Raw genomic sequence first — 23191 nt, forward strand, 5'->3', positions numbered from 1 at the left:
TGAAATGTTGACTGTTTATTCATTTCCACCAATGCTGCCTACCCTGCAGAGCTCTTCCAACATTTTGTGTGTGCTGCTGAGGACAGGAAATTGTTCTTTAATGTTGAGTGTGTGTCTTTAGGCTTCCCTGATGGTAGGTTCTGGGTGGTGGGGGGTCCTTAATGATGGATACCACCCTGAGGCATCACCTTGTGAAGATATCCTCTCTAGCATGGAGGATTGTGTCCATGATAGAGTGGGAGGAGTTCACGGCCTCTTTCAATGCTGTGCGTTGGAGACTCCATATCATATGGTGATGCAACCAGTTAGTCATACTCATACTTTATTGATCCCGAGGGAAACTGGTTTTCGTTACAGTTGCACCATAAATAATAAATAGTAATAAACCATAAATAGTTAAATAGTAATATGTAAATTATGAAATAAGTCCAGGACCAGCCTATTGGCTCAGGTTGTCTGACCCTCCAAGGGAGGAGTTGTAAAGTTTGACGGCCACAGGCAGGAATGACTTCCTATGACGCTCAGTGCTGCATCTCGGTGGAATGAGTCTCTGGCTGAATGTACTCCTGTGCCCACCCAGTCCATTATGTAGTGGATGGGAGACATTGTCCAAGATGGCATGCAACTTGGACAGCATCCTCTTTTCAGACACCACCGTGAGAGAGTCCAGTTCCATCCCCACAACATCACTGGCCTTACGAATGAGTTTGTTGATTCTGTTGGTGTCTGCTACCCTCAGCCTGCTGCCCAAGCACACAACAGCAAACATGATCGCACTGGCCACCACAGACTCGTTTGCAAGACTCTTTGGTGCAATAATGATTCTCAAACACCAAACGAGTTATAGTTGCTGCTGTGCTTTCTTGAACGTGTTGAGCCCATGAAGGCAGACATAAACATTTAGGATTTTAGTGGAATGTAGAGCAGGAAGGCAGTTCAACCGCACCAAGTGGACGGTATATGGTCAATTGGGAACAGAAGAGACTTTGGGCTGATTGGCCTCCTATGTTGTCCATCTATGTTATTGACTACTTCTGTGAACAGTTAAATGAGATTTTCCGGTGATTTCCGAGGACCCACTGGGACCCTGGTTGAGTATTTGAGATGCGCCGGTATTGTTGTATTTACGGCCGAGGCGGCGATGAGCCGATGCGAGCTCGGCGCTGATTGGCTGCGAGGCGAGACGGGCTCTGCTCTGTCGCTCTTCTCATTGGCTGACACTCCCTGGTCCGAGGCGGTTCTGTCCAATCACGGTCGCTGTTGCAAGTGAGGCCACACCTGAAACTTGTCCGGGATTCGCGGTTGCCCCGACAACAGACGAGGCTGGAGCCGATTTCCATCCCGGAGACCGGGAGCCGGGAGAACGGGGACGGGGAGCCGGAGGGACAGCGTATCCGAGCAGCAGGACAGCAACCCCAGCGGACACGAATTCAGATCCCAGGTGAAGGATATCGCAGCCCGGGTGGGTACCCGCAGGGGTGCGAAGCTGCGGGAGCCGGGTCACTCGGTGTAATGGATTTACTGCGGTCGCTCGGACACCCGGAGGAGCTACTGAATCTGATCAAATACAAACTGGGACCCGGGCTCAGCGCCCACTCGAGGGCGGTGAGTACAAACCCGCGGGAGCCGGATTCGTAACCCCGAACTCAGCTCCCAGATCCCTTACCCCAACCCTGACCCTAACCCACATTCCGGTTCCCTTACCCTGACCCCGACTCACCTCCCGGTTCCCTTACCCTGATCCCGACCCACCTCCCGGTTCCCTTACCCTGATCCCGACCCACCTCCCGGTTCCCTTACCCTGACCCCGACCCACCTGCCGGATCCCTTACCCTGACCCCGACCCACCTGCCGGATCCCTTACCCTGACCCCGACCCACCTGCCGGATCCCTTACCCTGACCCCGACCCACCTGCCGGATCCCTTACCCTGACCCCGACCCACCTCCCGGTTCCCTTACCCTGACCCCGACCCACCTCCCGGTTCCCTTACCCTGACCCCGACCCACCTCCCGGTTCCCTTACCCTGACCCCGACCCACCTCCCGGATCCCTTACCCTGACCCCGACCCACCTTCCGGTTCCCTTACCCTGACCCTAACACTAACCCACCTCCCGGTTCGCTTCCCTGACCCTAACCCACCTCCCGGTTCCCTCACCCTGACCTTGACCCTGACCCCAACCCACCTCCCGGTTCCCTGACCCTGACCTTGACCCTAACCCACCTCCCGGTTCCCTTGCCCTGACCCCAACCCGCCTCCCGGTTCCCTTACCCTGACCTTGACCCTAACCCACCTCCCGGTTCCCTTACCCTGACCCTAACCCACCTCCCGGTTCCCTGACCCTGACCTTGACCCTAACCCACCTCCCGGTTCCCTTACCCTAACCTTGACCCCAACCCACCTCCCGGTTCCCTTACCCTGACCCCAACCCACCTCCCGGTTCCCTTACCCTGACCTTGACCCTAACCCACCTCCCGGTTCCCTTACCCTGACCTTGACCCTAACCCACCTCCCGGTTCCCTTACCCTGACCCTGACCCTAACCCACCTCCCCGATCCCTTACCCCGATCCTAACCCCATCTCCCGATACCCTTACCCTGACCCTACCCTCGACCCCAACCCTAACCTTAACCCATCGTCACCACCCTCTCAGGACTTTTACTCACTTCCCCACACCCTCACATTCTCTCCCCTCTTCCTCCCCACCCCATCTATAGACCCTCACAGGATAATTTCATAATTTCTGCGAAGCGTCCGGATGGCGTGGCTCTCGTGGGGCGCCTGTAGTAGTTGACGAGCATCTTTGAGGATGTGCCGAATTTTCAGACTGAAATTCTGCACGTGTTCATTAGTCTGTGCATGGGTGCAGAGCAAATCCCCAGAGCAGCAGCATTGCGGTTATAATCAGAAACAGGTTCATTATCACCGGCATCTGTCGTGCAGCAATACCGGACAAGGCATAAAACCCACTAAAATACCCTCGAGGATCGAAACAGATGCTGCCTGACACTTTGAATAGTTGCCTCTCCGACTGGAGGCCTGTGACTAGTGGGGTGCCACAGGAATCGGTGCTGGGTCCGTTCTTTCCCATCTATATCAACAATCTGGATCATGGTGTGGTTAACTGGATCAGCACCCCAAGACTGGACAGCACGAGAAAATTTACAGGGTGTTGCTGGGACTGTAGGAGCTAAATTATAGGAAATATTGAATAAGTTCGAACTTTACTCCCTGGTGTTTGTAAGATCGAGGGGAGATTTAATAGAGGTATATGAAATGTTGAGGATTATAGACAGGGTAAATGCAAGCATGCTTTTCCCACTGAGGTTAGGTGGGACTAAACCAGGGATCATAGGTTAAGGGTGAAAGGTGATACGTTTATGGGGAACATGAGGGAAAACTCCTTCACTCAGAGGGTGATGAGAATGTGGAACAAGCCGCTGGCACAAGTGGTGTATGCAAACTCGATTTCAACATTTAAAATCATAGTCCTAGAAAAGTCAGTACAGAAACAGGCCTATGCAAACCATGCTGAAGCATTTAAACTGCCCACTCCCATCGACCTGCATACCGCTACTTCCACACCCTCTGAGTGAACAGGTTTCCCTTAAACTTTTCACCTTTCACCCTTTCACGTGTACCAAGATAAAGTGAAGGATGAGTTCCCCCAGCATTTTGTGTGTGTTGCTTAGATTTCCCGCATCTGCAGATCCTTTCTGGTTTGTGATGGTGAACAGGTGTTTGTGCAGACTTCACCATGTACATAGTTACTATTAGAAAACTATTAATTACTGAAAGAAAACCAGGATGCAGTTACAGAGAGAGCAGTGCGGCTCGACTGTGCGAGGGCCAGGACCAACTACAACGAGGAACTCGTCACTTTGTCTGTAGTTTAACGAGTCCGTGGAAGTTTCTTACCGTCTCGTCAGAGTACGAGCTCTGTGATTGGCTGACCATTCATATTGTGATTGGCTAGCTGGGCTCGCTGTGGGGGGGTGTAGACGTGTTTCCGTGCACTGATTGGCTGGACCATTCAGGAGGTTTGTTATTGGCGAACTGCGCGCACTGCGAGCTCAGTGATTTGCTGTCTGTGTCCACGGAGAACTGTGATTGGCTGGTCGGAGGTGCGCGGAGCCCCGTGTTTGTTGTCTGCGTGTTTTTGGCGTGGAGGGAGTGTCCGAAGACGGCCTGCGCGGGTCGGGTCAGCATGTATTGTGCAGCCCGCGGCGCCTGGCCTCTGGCCCTGCGTGCTGTGCAGTGTGACTCCCGCCGCACGGCCCTGCCCCAGCCTCGCCTCCTCCTCTGCCCCTGCCCCTGCCAGAGGAGCCCGGCTCTGGACAGGCTGTCCTCGGCACCCTGCCTCTCCTGCTGGGCACGTCGAACAGCAGGGAACGGGCCAGCCCGGCCGAGCACCTCTCCTAGAAAGGCGTTCTTCTCAGCAACCTCGCTGTCCTCCGAGGTACGGCCGCAGGGCAGGGGCGATGGTGGGAGATGTGTCACCCTGTGCTTCCCACAGCGGGTGTGGCAGACAGGGTCCTGTGTCTGGTGGGAGATGTATCACTCTGGTCAGTGGTCTGTGCTTCACACAGCGGGTGTGGCAGACAGGGTCCCGTGTCCGTGTCAGGGCTGTTCCAATGATACGTTGCCTCCTATGTGTCAGGGTCACGGATGTCTTGGATCGGCTCCACAGCATTCTGAAGGAGGGTGAGCAGCTGAAAGTCTTGGTACTTAGGCACCGGTGACCAGTAGGTAAGGTTTTAGTGAGCTAGGTAGAAACCTAAAAAGCATGCCATCCAGGGGAGTAATGTCTGGATTGCTGCCTGTGCCATAAGCCAGTGAGTGTAACAATAGGATAATTTGACAGGTGAAAGCGTGGTTGAGGAACTGGGGCAGGGGTTCCGATTTCTGGATCATTAAGATCTCCTCTGACCTGTGATTTCCTTGCAGGCAAGTTTGCCAGATATGTTTGGAGAGTTTTTTTTCTGGAAGTGGGGAGGGTGGGTGACAAGTTATTGGTTAATTACTGTTAAATGTACCTCGATACAGTGAGGAGCTTGTCTTGCAAACTGTTCACGGATTAGATCATTAATATTGCATTGAAGTAGAACAAGGAAAAAGCAATAACAATATTGATGAGAGGTGTGGATCATGTGGAGAGTCAGAGGCTTTTTCCCAGGGCTCAATTGACCTGCACGAGAGGGCACAGTTTTAAGGTGCTTGGAAGTAGGTACAGAGGAGATGTCAGGGGGACGTTTTTTTACACAGAGAGTGGTGAGTGTGTGGAATGGGCTGCCGGTGACGGTGGTGGAGGCGGAAACGATACAGTCTTTTAAGAGACTCCTGGATGGATATATGGAGCTTAGAAAAATAGAGGGCCTTGGGTAACCCTAGGTAATTTCTAAGGTAAGTACGTGTTTGGCACAGTATTGTGGGCTGAAGGGTCTGTGTTGTGCTGTAGGTTTTCTATGTTTCTAATGTAGAATAAAGTGTAAAAGTTACCGAGAAAGTGCCGCGCTGGTAAATGATGAAGTGCAAGGTCATATGAGGTAGATTGTGTGTATTGCTCTAGCTTTCCAGCATTTGCAGAATTTCTTGCGTCTGCCAGTCAGAATGCTGTCCATGTACATCTGTAGAAATTTGCAAGGGTTTTTGATGATGGGGATGGTGGAAGGGAGAAGTGTGGGGCAGGGCATGGAGGGATGGAGTGAGGGGTGAGCTCCCTGGGACCAGGGTCCAGGGTCCAGATATTGCTCAGACCATCTACTGTGTATCAGAGCTTAGAGTCACAGAAACAGGCCCTTTGGCCCATCTAGTCCATGCTGAATCCATTTAACCTGCCAACTCCCATCGACCTGCAGTGTCCATAGCCCTCCATACCCTGACATCTCCAAACTTTGCTTAAACGTTGAAATCAAGCTCGCATGCATCACTTGTGCTGGCAGTTTATTCCACACTCACAGGAAAGTTTAAATTCTTCTCTGGTTCCTTAGAATACCTTCCAACAACTGATGTCAGATACCAATTTTCCCAGTAATTTCCTCAAAAAGCTCTTAAGATTGGTTAGACATGACCTATCACACATGAATCTATGCTGACTATCCTTAATCAGACAATATCTATCCAGATGCTTATATATCGGGTCCCTTACAATATCTTTCAATAACTTTCCCGCAAATGATGTCAGACTCACTAGCCCATAATTTCCTGGTTTCTCTTTAGAGCCTTTTTAAACAACGGAACAACACTGGCTATCCTCCAATCCTCTGGTACCTGCCCTGTCACTAAGGATGATTTAAATATCTCTGCAAGGGCCCCAGAAATTTCTGCACTTGCCTTCCACAGAGTCTGAGGAAACGCTTGTCAGGCCCTGAGGATTTATCTACCCTGATTTGCCTCAGGATGGCAAACACTTCTTCCTCTGTAATCTATACAGCGTCCATGAAGTTATTGCTGCTTTGCCTCTGTGTCCATTGCCTGAGTAAATACAGATGCAAAAAAATTTATTTTAGATCTCCCTCCTCTCGTCTGGCTCCATTCTAATCTTCCAAAGGAACAATCTTGTCCCGTCGAATCTTTTTGCCCTTAACATATCTGTAGAATCCCTTAAGATTCTCATTCACCTCGGCTGCTAGGGCAATCTCATGCCTTCTTTTAGCCACCTGATTTCTTTCTTAAGTGTTCTCTTGCGTTTCTTATCTTCCATAAGCACCTCATTTGTTTCTGCTTACCTATACCTGCTATGCACCTCCTTTTTTTCTCTCTTAATAAGGGCCTCAAGATCTTTTAAAGACCAAGGTTTCCTAAACCTGTTATCTTTACTGTTTATTTTGACAGGCACAAACAAACTTGTTTCTCTCAAAATTTCACTTTTGAAGATCTGCCACTTACCAAGTACATCTTGCCAGAAAACAGCCTGTCTTAATCCACAGTTGCCAGATCCTTTCTGATACCATCAAAATTGGCCTTTCTCCAATTTAGAATATCATAGAACATAGAATAGTACAGCACAATACAGGCCCTTCGGCCCACAATGTTGTGCTGACCCTTAAACCCTGCCTCCCATATAACCCCCCACCTTAAATTCCTCCATGTACCTGTCTAGTAGTCTCTTAAATTTCACTAGTGTATCTGCCTCCACCACTGACTCAGGCAGTGCAATCCACGCACCAACCACTCTCTGAGTAAAAAACCTTCCTTTAATATCCCCCTTGAACTTCCCACCCCTTACCTTAAAGCCACGTCCTCTTGTATTGAGCAGTGGTGCCCTGGGGAAGAGGTGCTGGCTGTCCACTCTATCTATTCCTCTTAATATCTTGTATACCTCTATCATGTCTCCTCTCATCCTCCTCCTTTCCAAAGAGTAAAACCCTAGCTCCCTTAATCTCTGATCATAATGCATACTCTCTAAACCAGGCAGCATCCTGGTAAATCTTCTCTGTACCATTTCCAATGCTTCCACATCCTTCCTATAGTGAGGTGACCAGAACTGGACACAGTACTCCCAAGTGTGGCCAAAACAGAGTTTTATAGAGCTGCATCATTACGTCGTGACTCTTAAATTCTAACCCTCGACTTATGAAAGCTAACACTCCATAAGCTTTCTTAACTACCCTACCTACCTGTGAGGCAACTTTCAGGGATCTGTGGACATATACCCCCAGATCCCTCTACTCCTCCACACTTAGAAGTATCTTGCCATTTACTTTGTACTCTGCCTTGGAGTTTGTCCTTCCAAAGTGTATCACCTCACACTTCTCCGGGTTGAACTCCATCTGGCACTTCTCAGCCCACTTCTTCATCTTATCAATGTCTCTCTGCAATCTTCGACAATCCTCTACAACACCACCAACCTTTGTGTTGTCTGCAAACTTGCCAACCCACCCTTCAACCCCCACATCCAGGTGGTTAATAAAAATCACGAAAAGTAGAGGTGTCAGGGCCGATCCTTGTGGGACACCACTAGTCACAATCCTCCAATCTGAATGTACTCCCTCCACCACCACCCTCTGCCTTCTGCAGGCAAACCAATTCTGAATCCACCTGGCCAAACTTCCCTGGATCCCATGCCTTCTGACTTTCTGAATAAGCCTACCGTGTGGAACCTTGTCAAATGCCTTACTAAGATCCATGTAGATCATATCCACTGCACTACCCTTATCTATATGCCTGGTCACCACCTCAAAGAACTCTATCAGGCTTGTTAGACACGATCTGCCCTTCACAAAGCCATACTGACTGTCCCTGATCAGACCATGATTCTCTAAATGCCCATAGATCCTATCTCTAAGAATCTTTTCCAACAGCTTTCCCACCACAGACGTAAGGCTCATTGGTCTATAATTACCTTAGTAAGGCTCACTATCCCTACTACCTTTTTTGAACAAGGGGACAACATTCGCCTCCCTCCAATCCTCCGGTACCGTTCGAGTGGACAACGAGGACATAAAGATCCTAGCCAGAGGCTCAGCAATCTCTTCCCTCGCCTTGTGGAGCAGCCTGGGGAATATTCCGTCAGGCCCTGGGGACTTGTCCGTCCTAATGTATTTTAACAACTCCAACACCTCCTCCCCCTTAATATCAACATGCTCCAGAACATCAACCTCACTCATATTGTCCTCACCATCATCAAGTTCCCTCTCATTGGTGAATACTGAAGAGAAGTATTCATTGAGGACCTCGCTCACTTCCACAGCCTCCAGGCACATCTTCCCACCTTTATCTCTAATCGGTCCTACCCTCACTCCTGTCATCCTTTTTTTCTTCACATAATTCAAGGATGCCTTGGGGTTTTCCTTTACCCTACTCGCCAAGGCCTTCTCATGCCCCCTTCTTGCTCCCCTCAGCCCCTTCTTAAGCTCCTTTCTTGCTTCCCTATGTTTCTTAATAGACCCATCTGATCCCTGCTTCCTAAACCTCATGTATGCTGCCTTCTTCCACCTGACTAGATTTTCCACCTCACTTGTCACCCATGGTTCCTTCACCCTACCATTCTTTAGCTTCCTCACCAGGACAAATTTATCCCTAACATTCTGCAAGAGATCTCTAAACATCGACCACATGTCCAAAGTACATTTCCCTGCAAAAACATCATCCCAATTCACACCCGTAAGTTCTAGCCTTATAGCCTCATAATTTGCCCTTCCTCGATTAAAAATTTTCCTGTCCTCTCTGATTCTACCCTTTTCCATGACAATGTTAAAGGCCAGGGAACGGTGGTCACTGTCCCCCAGATGCTCACCCACTGAGAGATCTGTGACCTGACCCGGTTCGTTAACTAATACTAGATCTAGTGTAGTATTCCCCTAGTCGGCCTGTCAACATACTGTGACAGGAATCCGTCCTGGACACACTTAACAAACTCTGCCCTGTCTAAACCATTGGAACTAATCAGGTACAAATCAATATTAGGGAAGTTAAAGCCACCCATGATAACAACCATGTTATTTTTGTACCTTTCCAAAATCTGCCTCCTAATCTGCTCCTCTGTATCTCTGCTGTTACCAGGGGGCCTATAGAATACCCCCAGTAGAGTAACTGCTCCCTTCCTGTTCCTGACTTCCACCCATATTGACTCAAAAGAGGATCCTGCTACATTACCCACCCTTTCTGTAGCTGTATTAGTATCCCTGACCAGCAATGCCACCCCTCCTCCCCTTTTTCTGCCCTCTCTATCCCTTTTAAAGCACTGAAATCCAGGAATATTGAGAATCCATTCCTGCTCTGGTGCCAGCCAAGTCTCTGTAATGGCCACTACATCATAATTCCATGTATGTATCCAAGCTCTCAGCTCATCACCTTTGTTCCTGATGCTTCTTGCATTGAAGTACACACATTTTAGCCCTTCTACCTTCCTACCTTTACACCCTTTATTCTGCTTCTCTCTCCTCAAAGCCTCTTTATATGTTAGATCTGGCTTTACTCCATGCACTATACTTGCAATTCTTGCATGACCTTTATCCTCCTCCACCTCACTATCTGCTCTAACACTCTGGTTCCCCTCCCCCTGCAAATCTAGTTTAAACCCCCCAGAGCAGCACTAGCAAACCTTCCCGCAAGGATGTTAGTCCCCCTCCAGTTCAGGTGCAACCCGTCCCGTCGGAACAGGTCCCACCTTCCCTGGAACAATTGTCCAGAAACATGAAGCCCTCCCTCCTGCACCATCTCCTTAGCCACATATTTAGCTGCATTATCTTCCTATTTCTAGCCTCACTAGCACGTGGCATGGGTAGCAGTCCTGAGATTGCAACCCTGGAGGTCCTGTCCTTCTACTTTGCACCTAACTCCCTAAACTCTCTTTGCAGGACCTCCTATCCATGGACCAGACCTATCTTTTGCATATTTACTTTGAAACTAATGGCATTGTGGTCACTGGATGCAAAGTGCCCCCCTACACTAACTTCTGTCATCTGCCCTCTCTCATTCCTAAGCATTGCACACTCTCTCGTTGGGACTTCTATGTACCGATGAACATATCTAACAAGCTCTATCCCATCTAGTCCTTTTACCATATGGGAGTCCCAGTCAATGTGGAAAGCTAAAATCACCTACTATAACTGTTGTTTGCAACAGTCTGCAATCTCTTTACAAATTTGTTCTTCTAAATCTCTCGGACAGTTGGGTGGTCTGTAATACAGCCCCATTATTCCTTGGTTTCACCCATGATACCTCGCTGGATAGTTTTCCTGTCCATCCTGACGGAGTGCTGTCGTGACATTTTCCCTGCCGAGAAACTGCCCCCCTCGTCCTTCAGCCCCCCTCCAGCTCTGTCACATCGAAAACAACGGGGCTCTGGCGTATTCAGCCCCTCCTGCAGTCAAGCCTCACCAATGGCCACAATGTCATAATTCCAGGTGTTGATCCATGCCCTGAGCTTTTCTGCCTTTCCTACAGTACTAATGTGTAGGGTTTTTGATGATGGGGTGGGTGGAAGTGAGAGGAGAGGAATGGAGTGAAGGGAGAGCTACCTGGGGCAGCTGCTGTCTGCTGTCTGTCAGAGCTGAGACTCAGAACTTAAGGCATAGGAGTAATATTATACCATTCAGCCCTGGGAGGATGAACCCTGGGCGCCCTCCCAAGACTATGGTCAACATGCTCAACATTAGTGGCGTGGCTAATGTAGGTGAACTAACCACACTGATGAGGGAGAGGGAGAAATGGAGAGTCCATCATCGTGCCCGACGCCAGCCCCCTAGGCCTGAGTCGATGTAGTAGTAGTAGCCCATGAAGAAGAGCATCTTGGCGGATTTATGATACCTCTCAACCTTTTCTCCTGCCTTCTCCAAGTGACCTTTTTTTGTGCTGAATATTGAAAGGCCTAGATCAACTGGATAGGGAGAGAATGTTAATCAACAGCCTACCAACCTCCACTTTAAACATATCCAGTGACTTGGCCTCTGCAGCTGTCTCGGGCAATGAATTCCACAGATTCACCAGCCTCTGGCTAAAGAAATTCCTCCTCATCTCCGTTCTAAGTGGACATCCCTGTTTTCTGAGGCTCAGAATCCACTATCCGGCCTTTCAATATTCCATAGGTTCAATGAGACCAACCCCCATTCTTCTCAGCTCCAGAAAGTACAGACCCAGAGTCATTCAACAGTCCTCGTACTTTAACCCCTTCATTCCTGGAATCATTCTTGTGCATCTCCTCTGGACCCTCTCCAATACCAACACATCTTTTTTAGATACAGTCTAAAACTGCTGGTAATACTCTGTGTGGTCTTACAAAGCCTCAGCTGCGGTTTGTGTGTGTGGGGTGTGGGCAGGGGTTAGCAGGTCCAGGCTGGAGAAGGTGCAGGTTGTGAAGCAGCTGGGCAGTGATGTGATGTATTTGTTTTCCAGGACTCGATAAGTGAGACGTTGAAAACATGCTACATGTACCTGAACCAGACCAGCCGCAGTTTTGCTGCCGTTATTCAAGCTCTGGATGGAGACTTGAGGTGAGGTTTCTGGTGGGCTGAGCGAAGAGAGCAGGTGCAGTCTGCACCCATCAGGGCTGTCTTGGGCAGAGGGAACAGAGCTAGTGGGATTGCTGGGACTGAGCCAGCCTCCGTCTTGGACTAACTCTGCTCTCTCTCCACAGGCAGGCAGTGTGCATCTTCTACCTGGTACTGCGGGCTCTCGACACGGTGGAGGATGATATGTCCATTCCTCTGGAGGAGAAGGTGCCCATGTTACAGAATTTCCACACCTACCTGTACCAGCCCGAGTGGAGGTACAGCCAGAGTCAGGAGAAGGACCGCCAGGTGCTCCAGGATTTCCCCTCGGTATGTATTCTCTGCCCCTCCCCCCCCCACCATGTCCTGCCGGTGTGTGCCCCCCAATCCCAGAATACCCACCCTTACTGCCCCTCCCTCTATTAATATGTCCACTGGCGAGTTGTGGAGGTTGTCGTAGGCTCTCTTGGGATATTGACAGGATGTAGAGCTGGGTTTAGAAGTGGCAAATGGACTGATGCACTTTGGAATGTCAAAGCTGAAAGACAGATTGCAAATTTGAAGGCAGAATGCAGGATTAATGGCAGGGTTACTAACTGTATGCAGGAACAGATTAATGGCAGGATTACTAACTGTATGAAGAAACAGATAGCGGTCGTCGAGCACCTCCGCTCTGTCCGCCACAACGGACAGGATCTCCCGGTAGCCACCCACTTCAACTCTGCTTCCCACTCCCATTCAGATATGTCCATACATGGCCTCCTCTACTGCCATGATGAGGCTAAACTCAGGTTGGAGGAGCAACACCTCATATACCGTCTAGGTAGACTCCAGCCCCTTGGTATGAACTGTTACGTAACCAGCAACAATGAATATTAATCGAGACGGTTTATATAAAAACAACCAAACATTTATTAAACACGTATAAACGATAGGGGAAAAAAAAAACAAAGGAAAACTTTAACCGGAGGTTAACAGGTACGCAGTTGTTCACCAACTCGCCACTCGGCTCTGGTTCTTAAGGCGTTAAATGTGAAAACAGTTCTTAAAGCGATAACTTCGAAAGTCTAACAGTTTTACACATTCAATTGGGAGAGACTTCTCTGGAGAACGATTTCTTCACCGACGCACCTTTACTGCTGGTTCTGTCCACAGGATTCCCGATGCCGAAAATAAACAGTTTAAATTGACTGACCTTAAATTCCTTTAGAGAGAGAGCACCTTTTTGCATGAACTCTGCACTATTGCAAGAGTTATCTCAATGCAGGTTCTCTTCAACGAAGACTCAATAAGGTCGATCCTTTATTAAACTGCCAAACGATGCCGACTTCTCTCGATCCTTCACTTTGATGAATTCTTCACTCTCCCTTCAAAACTGTCGGAATTGAGTAAATTGGCACTTCCAGCCACAAAATCCCAGTTCAATAATACAAATCTTGTAAGAGAACGCACCTTCCGTTTTAAAAATGAAACTGCGTCACAAAAACAAACATGCAACAGAAATGGAGGCACAACACATTCTATCTGGAAATCTACAAACTGAAAAACTAACTGCACCACCTGAGTCGACCCTTATATAGTCACGGGGCACAGGTCATCACGTGACCTCACATCGGCGGGAAAATCAGATCAGGTGACCTCCAAAAGACCATTACATCATGCTCACAAAAAAAAAACAGATCTCCTTGAGCATGTAACAGAACATAAAATTCTCCAACTTCCGGTAATTCCCTCCCCCTCCCTCCCCTATCCCTATTTCACTCTGCCCCCTCCCCCAGCTGCCTATCACCTCCCTCATGGTTCTGCCTCCTTCTACTACTCATTGTGTTTTCCCCTATTCCTTCTTCACCTTTCCTGCCTATCACCTCCCTGCCTCCTTTCTCCCACCCCTTTATCTTTCCCCTTACTGGTTTTTCACCCGGAACCTACCAGCCTTCTCCTTCCCACCCTCCCCCACCTTCTTTATAGGGCCTCTGCCCCTTCCCTCTTCAGTCCTGACGAAGGGTCCTGGCCCGAAACGTCAACCGATCATTTCCATGGATGCTGCCGGACCTGCTGAGTTCCTCCAGCGTGTTGTGAGTGTTGCTTTGACCCCAGCATCAGCAGAGTATTTTGTGTTTATCCTCTCCACATTCACTCTATCTGTGTCGTCTAGTCCTAGACACCCCCACTATAGGAAGCATCCTCTCCACATCCACTCTATCCCGGCAGTTCAATATTCAATAGGTTTCAATGAAATTTCCCTCCCCCCCCCCCACCCTGCAATTCTTCTAAATTCTGGTGAGTACGGGCCCAGACCAATCAATCACTACTCATTTGATGAGCCTTTTATTCACAGAACCATTTTCATGAACCTCCTCTGAACCTTCTCCAATGTCAACACATCTCTTCTCAAATATAGGTCCCAAATCTGCTCATAATGCTCCAGGTGAGGCCTCACCAGTACCTTAGAAAGTCTCAGCATTACATTCTTGCTTTTATATTCTGGTCTTTGCAAAATAAATGTTAACTTTGCATTCGCCTTCCTCACCACTGACCTAACCTGCAAATAAACCTTCAGGGAATCCTTCAGAGGGACTCCCAAGTCCTTTTGCACCTTGGATTTTTAAATTTTCTCCCCGTTTAGAAAACAGTCTATGCTTTCAGTCTCTTTATCGAAAGTGCATGACCATATACTTCATGATACTGTACTACAGCTGCCATTTCTTTACCCATTCTTCTAATCTGTTCAAGTACTTCTGCAGCCTTCCTGATTCCTCAATACTACCTGCCCTTCCACCTATGAGGTTGTATAAGGCATAGGTGAGGCCGAATCTGGAGTATTGTGTTCAGTTTTGGTCACCAAATTACAGGAAGGATATAAATAAGGTTGAAAGAGTGCAGAGAAGGTTTACAGGGATGTTGCTGGGACTTGAGAAACTCAGTTACAGAGGAAGGTTGAATAGGTTAGGACTTTATTCCCTGGAGTGTAGAAGAATGAGGGGAGATTTAATAGAGGTATATAAAATTATGATGGGTATAGATAGAGTGAATGCAAGCAGGCTTTTTCCACTGAGGCAAAGGGAGAAAAAAACCAGAGGACATGGGTTAAGGGTGAGGGAGGAAAAGTTTAAAGGGAACATTAGTGGGGGCTTCTTCACACAGAGAGTGGTGGGAGTATGGAATGAGCTGCAGACGAGGTGGTAAATGCGGGTTCCTTTTTAACTTTTAAGAATAAATTGGACAGATACATGGATGGGAGGTGTATGGAGGGATATGGTCCGTGTGCAGGTCAGTGGGACTAGGCAGAAAATGGTTCGGCACAGCCAAGAAGGGCCAAAGGGCCTGTTTCTGTGCTTCTATGGTTTCTATGGTTCTATGGTTTCTATGGTTCTATCTTCATATCGTCTGAAAACTTGGTCACAAAGCCATCAATTCCGTCATCCAAAACATTGATATACATTTTATAAAGAAACTGTCCCAACACCGACCCCTGCGGAATACCACTAGTCAATGGCAGCCGATCAGAAAAGGCTCCCTTTATTTCCACTCTTTGCCTGCTGCCAATCAGCCAGTACTCTATCGATGCTAGTGTCTTTCCTATAATACCATGGGCTCTTAAGCAGCCTCATGTGCAGCACCTTGTTAAAGGTCTTCTGAAAATCCAAGTACACAACATCTACTGACTCTCCTTTATCTATCCTGCTGGTTGTCTCCTCAAAAGATTCAGCTCCCTAAACAATTCCAGTTCATTGCACAAAACGCAATCCAGAGTAGCTGATCCCCTAGTGGGCTCAAGTACAAGCTGCTCTAAAAAGCCATCTTGCAGATATTGTACAAACTCTCTCTTGGTATCCAGCAGCAACCTGAAATCCCCTTTCATAACATTGCCCTTTTGACATGACTTCCGACTCCTGTTGTAATTTGTAGTTCACATCCTGGCTACTGTTTGGAAGCCTGCATAGAACATCTTTTAGTCACAAGCAGGAGAAAATCTGCAGATGCTGGAAATGCAAGCAAGCACACCTTACCTTTCCCTTCCCCATTCTCCACTTTCTGCTTGTCCATTTGTCCCTCCCCACTGATCTTCCTCTTGGGATTTATCCTTGCAAGCAGAACAAGCGCTACACCTGCCTTTACACCTCCTCCCTCACCACCATTCAGGGTTCCAAACAGTCCTTCCAGGTGAGGCAACACTTCACCTGTGAGTCTGTTGGGGTCATTTACTGTGCTTGGCGCTCCCGGTGTGGCCTCCTGTATATCAGTGAGACCTGACATGGATTGGGAGACCACTTCACCGAGCATCTACGCTCTGTCCATGGGATCTCCCAGTGGCCACCCATTTTAATTCTACTTCCCATTTCCATTCCGACATGTCCATCCATGACCTGCTCCACTGTTGTGATGAAGCCACACTCAGGTTGGAGGAACAACACCTTATATTCCATCTGGGTAGCCTCCAACCTGATGGCATGAATATTGACTTCTCTAACTTACAGTTATGGCCCCCCCCCCCCCTTCACCAGTCCCAATCCCCCTTTCCCTCTCTCACCTCATCTCCTTGCCTGTCCTCTCTTATCAGATTCCCCTTCAGCCCTGTATCTTTCACTGGGAAAGAACTTCCCAGCTCTTTACTTCACCCCTCCTGGTTTCACCTATCACCTTGTGTTTCTCCCTCCCCTCCCCCACCTTTTAACTCTAGTCCTCAGCTTTTTTCTCTAGTCCTGCTGAAGGGTCTCGGCCTGAAACGTTGACTGTACTCTTTTCCGTAGATGCTGCCTGGCCTGCTAAGTTCCTCCAAAATTTTGTGTGTTTCTACATCTTCCAATCCGATGTTACCGCTTTCTGATGATTTTTTTCTCTTTTTACGGAGCCACCCCAACCCCTCTGCCTTCCTGCCTGTCCTTTCGATACGATGTGTATCCTTGGACATGAAGCTCCCAACTATAATCTTTCAGCCACTACTCAGTGATGCCCACATCGTCATACCTGCCAATCTCTAACTGCGTGACAAGAGGTTCATCTACTTTATTCTATATGCTGTGTGCACTCAAATATAACCCCTTCATCCAGTATTTGTCTCTTTTTGATTCCCCTCTCCATGTTACACTGCAACTCATTCCTTGAACTGCAATTTTGCCCAATGATCTGACAGTCTCACTACACATAGTCTCTGCTTGTAAACCAACAGCTCCATCCTTAGCCCTATCACTCAGTTTCCCACCCCCTTGCCAAATTAGTTTAAACCCTCCCTGAAAGGTCTGGCAAACCTGCCCAAAAGGATATTGGCCCCCTCTGGTTCAGATGTAACCTGTTCCTTTTGTACAGGTCATACCTTCCCCAGAAGAGATCCCAACGATCCACTAATCTGAACCCCTGCCCCTGCCCCAGTTCTTCAGCCAAGCATTCACCTGCCAAATCATCCTATTCTTACCCTCACTGGCACGTGGCACAGGCAGCAATCCAGAGATAACTACTTTTCAGCATTTACCTAGCTCCCTGTCCTCTCCTCAGGACCTTTTCCAATCTATGTCATTGGTTCCCATATGTACCAAGACTCCTGGCTACTCCCCCTCACCCTTTAAGATGTCATGGACCCAAGACTGTGCCAACTGGGAGGCAACATGCCATCTGGGTATCTCTTATCGTGTCCACAGAATCTCATGTCTACTCTTGTAGGCCGAAGGGCCTGTAATGTGCTGTAACTATTCTATGTTCTGTAACTATGGAATCTCCGATCAACACTACAGTCCTCTTCTTCCCCTTTCCCCTTTGAGACACAGCACCAAACTTAGTGCAAGAGACATGGTTGCTGTGGCTCCCCCCACTAGGTCATACCCCTCTTATGTTTATTATTGAGAGGAACGGGCTGAGGGATACTCTATACTGGCAGTCCAATTCCCTTCCCTCTCCTGACAGTCACCCTGCCTCCTGTAACTTAAGGGTGACTACCTCCCTGTAACCCCGATCGATTATCTCCAGTTTCCCATACGAGCCGAAGGTCATCAAACTGCAGCTCCAGTTCATTAACCTGTTCTCTGAGGAGCTGCAGCTCAGTGCACCTGGTGCAGATGATATTATCCGGGAGGCAGACGTCTCCCAGAATTCCCACATTTCCCACATTCCATTGTACTTGGGTTTTCAGAAGGCCTTTGACAAGGTGCCGCATATGAGGCTGCTTAGCAAGATAAGAGCCCATGGAATTACAGGGGAGTTACTAGCATGGGTGGAGCATTGGGTGATTGGCAGAAAACAGAGTAGGAATAAAGGGATCCTATTCTGGCTGGCTGCCGGTTACCAGTGGGGTTCCACAGGGGTCGGTGTTGGGATCGCTGCTTTTTACGATGTATGTCAATGATTTGGACTGTAGGATTAATGGATTTGTGGCTAAATTTGCTGATGATAAAAAGATATGTGGAGGAGCTGGTAGAGTTGAGGAAACAGAGAGCCTGCAGAGAGACTTAGATAGTTTACGGGAATGGGCAAATGAAATACAATGTTGGAAAGTGTATGGTCATGCGCTTTGGTGGAAGAAATAAATGGGCAGACTATTATTTTAGATGGGGAGAGAATTGAAAATGCAGAGATGCAAAGGGACTTGGGAGTCCTTGTGCAGGAGCCATTCTCACTGTTCGGACTTTGTACACAACACAGACCCTGGAGCCATTCTCACTGCTTAGACTCATCTCTGACAGATGAATAATGACACTAGGAGCATTGATGTACTGTGGGGGGTTAAGCTGCCTGACAGTCGGTGGGCAGTGAACAATGTGTATGGTGCCTTGCCCTCATAGCTCGGGGCGTTGGGTATGAGAGCCTGTGATGTGTGTTGTACTCTATGAATCATTTGCCGACAGCTTTGGAGTACTGTGTACAGTTCCTGTCGCTCTATTGTAGGAACGCCGAGAGGTTCACAAGGATGTTGCCTGGGAGGTGTCTCTCTCTGAGCGAGTGTCACCCACGCAGAGTCTCTCTGCCATATAACTCTACTGTCTGATTTCCTCTCGGTCGCACTCACTTTCTCTCTCTCTTTTTCCCTGAGCTAGATTTCACTGGAGTTCCGTTCCCTGGCCAAGGTTTACCAGGATGTGATCGCTAATATTTGCCACAGGATGGGATTGGGAATGGCGGAATTCTTGCAGAGAAGAGTGGAGTCAATTAAGGAATGGGACACGGTAAGGATGAATGAGCTGTGAACGTCAGGCCTCTGGATGTATTCTGTATTTTCCTCATTCGGGTCGGTGATCGGGACTGAGGGAATTTGGTGAAGAAACAACCCAGAGATAGGTGAGGAAAGCTCTCTGACATGATGAGGGTCTGCGGTCTGGATTACACCGGAGGTGAGCTGATGTCAGTGATTGGGAAGGAGATGGATACGTACTTGAAAGGATGTTCGATGTCATTCGGGATAATTAACGCAGAGGCTGATGGGGTCATGATTCGTCACAGCATCACAGGTTATGGGGAGAAGGCAGGAGAATGAGGTTGAGAAGGATGATAAATTAGCCATGACAGATTTGACGGAGTAGACCAGCTCAGCTGAATGCCTAGTTCTGCCCCGATGTCTTCCATTCCTACGGTTTGATGCCAGCGGGCAGTGTTGGGGACCAGCTAGATTCCGTTTTCTATAGGGACAGAGTAGACTGCTGCAGTGATGGTGTGATGCTGCCTCTGCCTGTACTGAGGGTATGTGCCCAATGGGATCTCCGAGGGGTGCGAGTGTGTCTCCCCGAGGGGTGTGAGTGTGTCTGCCCGAGGGGTGTGAGTGTGGGCAGCGAGTGTGTCTCCCCGAGGGGTGTGAGTGTGGGGAGCGAGTGTCTCCCTGAGGGGTGTGTGTGTGTGTCTCCCCGAGGGGTGTGAGCATGGGCAACGAGTGTGTCTCCCCGAGGGGTGTGAGTGTGGGCAGCGAGTGTCTCCCCGAGGGGGTGTGAGTGTGTCTCCCTGAGGGGCCCGAGGATTTCAGGGACATGAGAATGAGATCACTCTGATGCTCTCTTCTGTTCGTAGTACTGCCACTATGTCGCTGGCCTTGTGGGCATTGGCCTCTCCCGGTTATTTGCTGCTTCCGAACTGGAGGATGCTGTTGTCGGGGAGGACACAGATCTGGCCAATTCCATGGGCCTCTTCCTGCAAAAAACAAACATTATTCGGGACTACCTGGAAGACCAGCAGGAGGGTCGAGAGTTTTGGCCTCAGGAGGTGAGCTTGGCTCTGCACAGAGAGATGAGGTGTGAGGTGGTGAGCCTTGCCCTGGGCAGGAGATTAAGGGCGATGACAGCTTTGCCATGTGTTCTCCTGATCCCCGAGTTCCAACGTGATAATAGATTCAGGACTCGGCCTTCTTTATAAACATGTCTGCACGATTCCTGCCTGCTGCAGCTCACTGAGGATGTTTTGGTCAGAGTGAAGCAGTTGAGCTAAAGGGCCGATTCCGTGTTATAGGACTCTCATTAAGTGACAGTTTCTTCTCCATGTTATCTTGGGAAGTCGATCGGGAGAGGAAGGCACACAGCAAGTGGCAGGGCCTTCTGGAGCACTGATGTACAGAGAACTCAGCTCCCGGACACTGGTAACAGAAGTTGGGAGAGTGGTAAAGGTGTCCGGCTGGCTTGCATTGCTTCGGGCATTACATATGAACAAACAGTTGGGAACGTAACCATGCAGCACGGAAACAGGCCATCTCGGCCCTTCTAGTCTGTGCCGAACGCTTACTGTTTTCAACTTTGAGACCACGTTTGGAGTATTGTGTGCATTTCTGGTCACTATTACAGGCAGAGTGTGGGGGCTTTAGAGAGGGTGCAGAAGAGGATCAAAGTAAATTTGTTATCAAAGTACATGTATGTCACCATATACAACCTAAGACTAATTTTCTTGTGGGCGTTTGCAGTAAATCTGAGAGCAATGATAGAAGTAATTAAAGACTGCACCCAGCAGGGTGGAGAAGTGAGCGGTGTGCAACGTGCTGCTGCCTGCATTACAAGCAATTGGCTCTAAGGAGAGGTTGGACAAACAGGTTTTCTTCTCTGGAGCGTTGGAGGCTGAGAGAGCCGTTTGTAGGCTCGACAGTGTGCTAGGTGGTGGATGGTGGAAACGGATAGTGGTGCCGGGATATAGGGATGTAGACCATGTGCAGGCAGGTAGTGTTAGCTGGGTTAACATCCTGGTTAGTATAAACATGGTCTCTGTCTGTACAGTGATTATCTGTCCCATTGTCTCCGTCTTCTGGATAGAACACTGGCTCCTGGCTTCGCTCACCGCAAGGTAAAGTAGGCGCCACGGTAGCGTAGGGGTTAGTGCTACACTATTACAGTTCGGGACATTGGAGATTAGCGTTCAGTCCCGGTATCCTCTTCAATGACTCTGTACATTCTCATGTGCGCATGGGACTCCTCCGGGTGCTCCAGTTTCCTCCCACAGCCCAAAGACGTACTGGGACAGTTAGTTGTGAGGTTGTCAGGGGTTGTTGGGCAATTCTGCACTGTATCTCTATAAACTGATTGGTAAAGGAACTCTGATCTGATCCCTGAAGCAAAGCCTCCCTCTCCATCTGCATTGTAAAAAGAATGAATGGTAACTTGTGTGGCCTTCAACACCTTCCACCGGGCTGGTCTCATCTGGTGTTGAGTTTGCTTTTCAGAATTAGTGGCCCATGGACCAGGGAATCAGAGGTGAATCTGTCCTGCTGTAGAGTGTTCAGCAAGAACAATGCGTCATCTCCCACTGTTGTCTGTGTTTCAGGTGTGGAGTAAGTATGCAGAGAGGCTGTCTGACTTCACCAAGCCCCCAAATGTTCAGGCGGCTTTGCAGTGTCTGAACGAACTGATAACCAACGCTCTGCAACATGTCCCAGATGTCATAAAGTACCTATCACGCCTCCACAACCAGAGTGTATTCAACTTCTGTGCTATTCCACAGGTAATGCACTGGCGAGGGGGATTGCTGGCTCTCTGTTCACGTTCCGTTGCTGATACACTGGGAGAGATTGCTGGTTCCCCAGCTAAGACTCTGCCTTTCTACTTTAGGTAATGGCCATTGCTACTTTGGCTGCCTGCTACAACAACCCTCAGGTTTTCCGAGGTGTGGTGAAGATCCGGAAAGGCCAGGCTGTCACGCTGATGCTGGGGGCCACTAACATTGGAGCTGTCAAAGGGATGTTCCAGCAGTACGCTCAGGTGGTGAGTCTCGCTCAATCCTCTTATTCGGCTTTTGCGTAACATGATTACTGCGCCAACTGCCCGGGTTCAATTCATGCTGCTGTCCGTAAAGGGTCATTCTCTCTTCCAGATCGGACAGAAGGTTCCGGGTGCCGGGAAGTGTGGAGCTGAAACACAGCAGATTGTGATGAAGGTGGAGTCACTGAGTCAGACTGAAGGGCAGCTGATGTCTCGAAGTAACCTCTCACCCATTTACCTATCACTGGCCATGTTCCTGGTGGCAGTCAGCTGGCAGTACTGGCAGAGTCTGACTCGCAGTTCCGGCGAGTACAGGCACAGCCAGTGAGGCTATTTACACCGGAGTGTGGAGCGGGTGTCAGGACTGCGATTCCCAACCGAATCATTTATGCTAGCTTACATCTGTGTGATTAAGCTCATCAGACCGGAGTTCGGTGTCTGGCACAAACCCAGGCCAGTGTTACAGCTGTACACCAAACCCCAGCACAGGCGTGGGAGGTGGCAATACATTATGAAACATTTGGTTGGATGCTTATATTGTCGCAATTTGACCTTGGACCGTTTCCTTAAAACCTGCTTGCTGGGACTGTGTCATGAGAGTCTGGTCGGTGAGGCTTGTAGGTGATGCTCTGTGACAGCTTTGGCACTGTCGTTAGTCAGGGTGACTTTCTTCTGCATTGATTTGCTGATTGAGATGATTTAATAAATAAGTCTACCTGTTTGTCTCTGTCATCATCCTTTGTTTTGTCCTATTGCAAGTTGGGCCCCACTTATGGACATCTGCGCAGGACCCTGAAAGGCTTGTTTTTTTTTAACAAATATTTAAACCTGCAGTATGTGAGCACCAGTCAGAAGTGGATGTCATAATACTGAGGAGGAATTGAAACACGTAGGTTGTGGAAGAGAACCAGGAACCAAAACCCCAGTGAATCTAACGGCTCCTCGGCAAGTGTTCCTTGCCCCAGCCTCCGTTCTTCTAACTCCAGGCTCAAAGCCATCAAACAGTCCTCATGTTAACCCTTTCATTCCTGGAATACTCATTATTAAGCTGGAATTTATACTTTCTATTTCTTGAATTTATTTCTTTTATCTCTTGAATTCAGTCAC

The 23191-nt window shown here is 48.8% G+C and overlaps 1 protein-coding gene across 3 annotated transcripts; it reads left to right on the forward strand.

The window, feature by feature from the left end:
• Positions 1–1289: 1289 nt before the first annotated feature.
• Positions 1290–22805, forward strand: fdft1 (farnesyl-diphosphate farnesyltransferase 1). Of its 3 annotated transcripts, none has more exons than XM_072264680.1 (8): positions 1290–1605; positions 11839–11936; positions 12080–12263; positions 18959–19087; positions 19920–20111; positions 21651–21827; positions 21935–22087; positions 22197–22805. In XM_072264680.1, exons 1-8 carry the CDS (start codon positions 1513–1515, stop codon positions 22410–22412), a joined length of 1242 nt encoding a protein of 413 aa, XP_072120781.1. In that variant the 5' UTR covers positions 1290–1512; the 3' UTR covers positions 22413–22805. The 3 variants fall into 3 exon arrangements, with proteins under 3 accessions (XP_072120781.1, XP_072120780.1, XP_072120782.1); XM_072264679.1 differs by lacking the exon at positions 1290–1605 and adding an exon at positions 4144–4459; XM_072264681.1 differs by lacking the exons at positions 1290–1605; positions 19920–20111 and adding an exon at positions 4145–4459.
• Positions 22806–23191: the final 386 nt, after the last annotated feature.

Source organism: Mobula birostris, chromosome 8 (assembly GCF_030028105.1).
Source record: "Mobula birostris isolate sMobBir1 chromosome 8, sMobBir1.hap1, whole genome shotgun sequence".
Lineage (NCBI taxonomy): Eukaryota > Metazoa > Chordata > Chondrichthyes > Myliobatiformes > Myliobatidae > Mobula > Mobula birostris.

Excerpts from the sequence above, each read along its gene's own strand:
- fdft1 (XM_072264679.1), top strand. The coding sequence starts at position 4,208 with ATGTATTGTGCAGCCCGCGGCGCCTGGCCTCTGGCCCTGCGTGCTGTG. Across the intron at positions 4,460-11,838 it reads CAACCTCGCTGTCCTCCGAG|GACTCGATAAGTGAGACGTT; the intron begins GTACGGCCGCAG and ends TTTGTTTTCCAG. Across the intron at positions 12,264-18,958 it reads TGCTCCAGGATTTCCCCTCG|ATTTCACTGGAGTTCCGTTC; the intron begins GTATGTATTCTC and ends TCCCTGAGCTAG.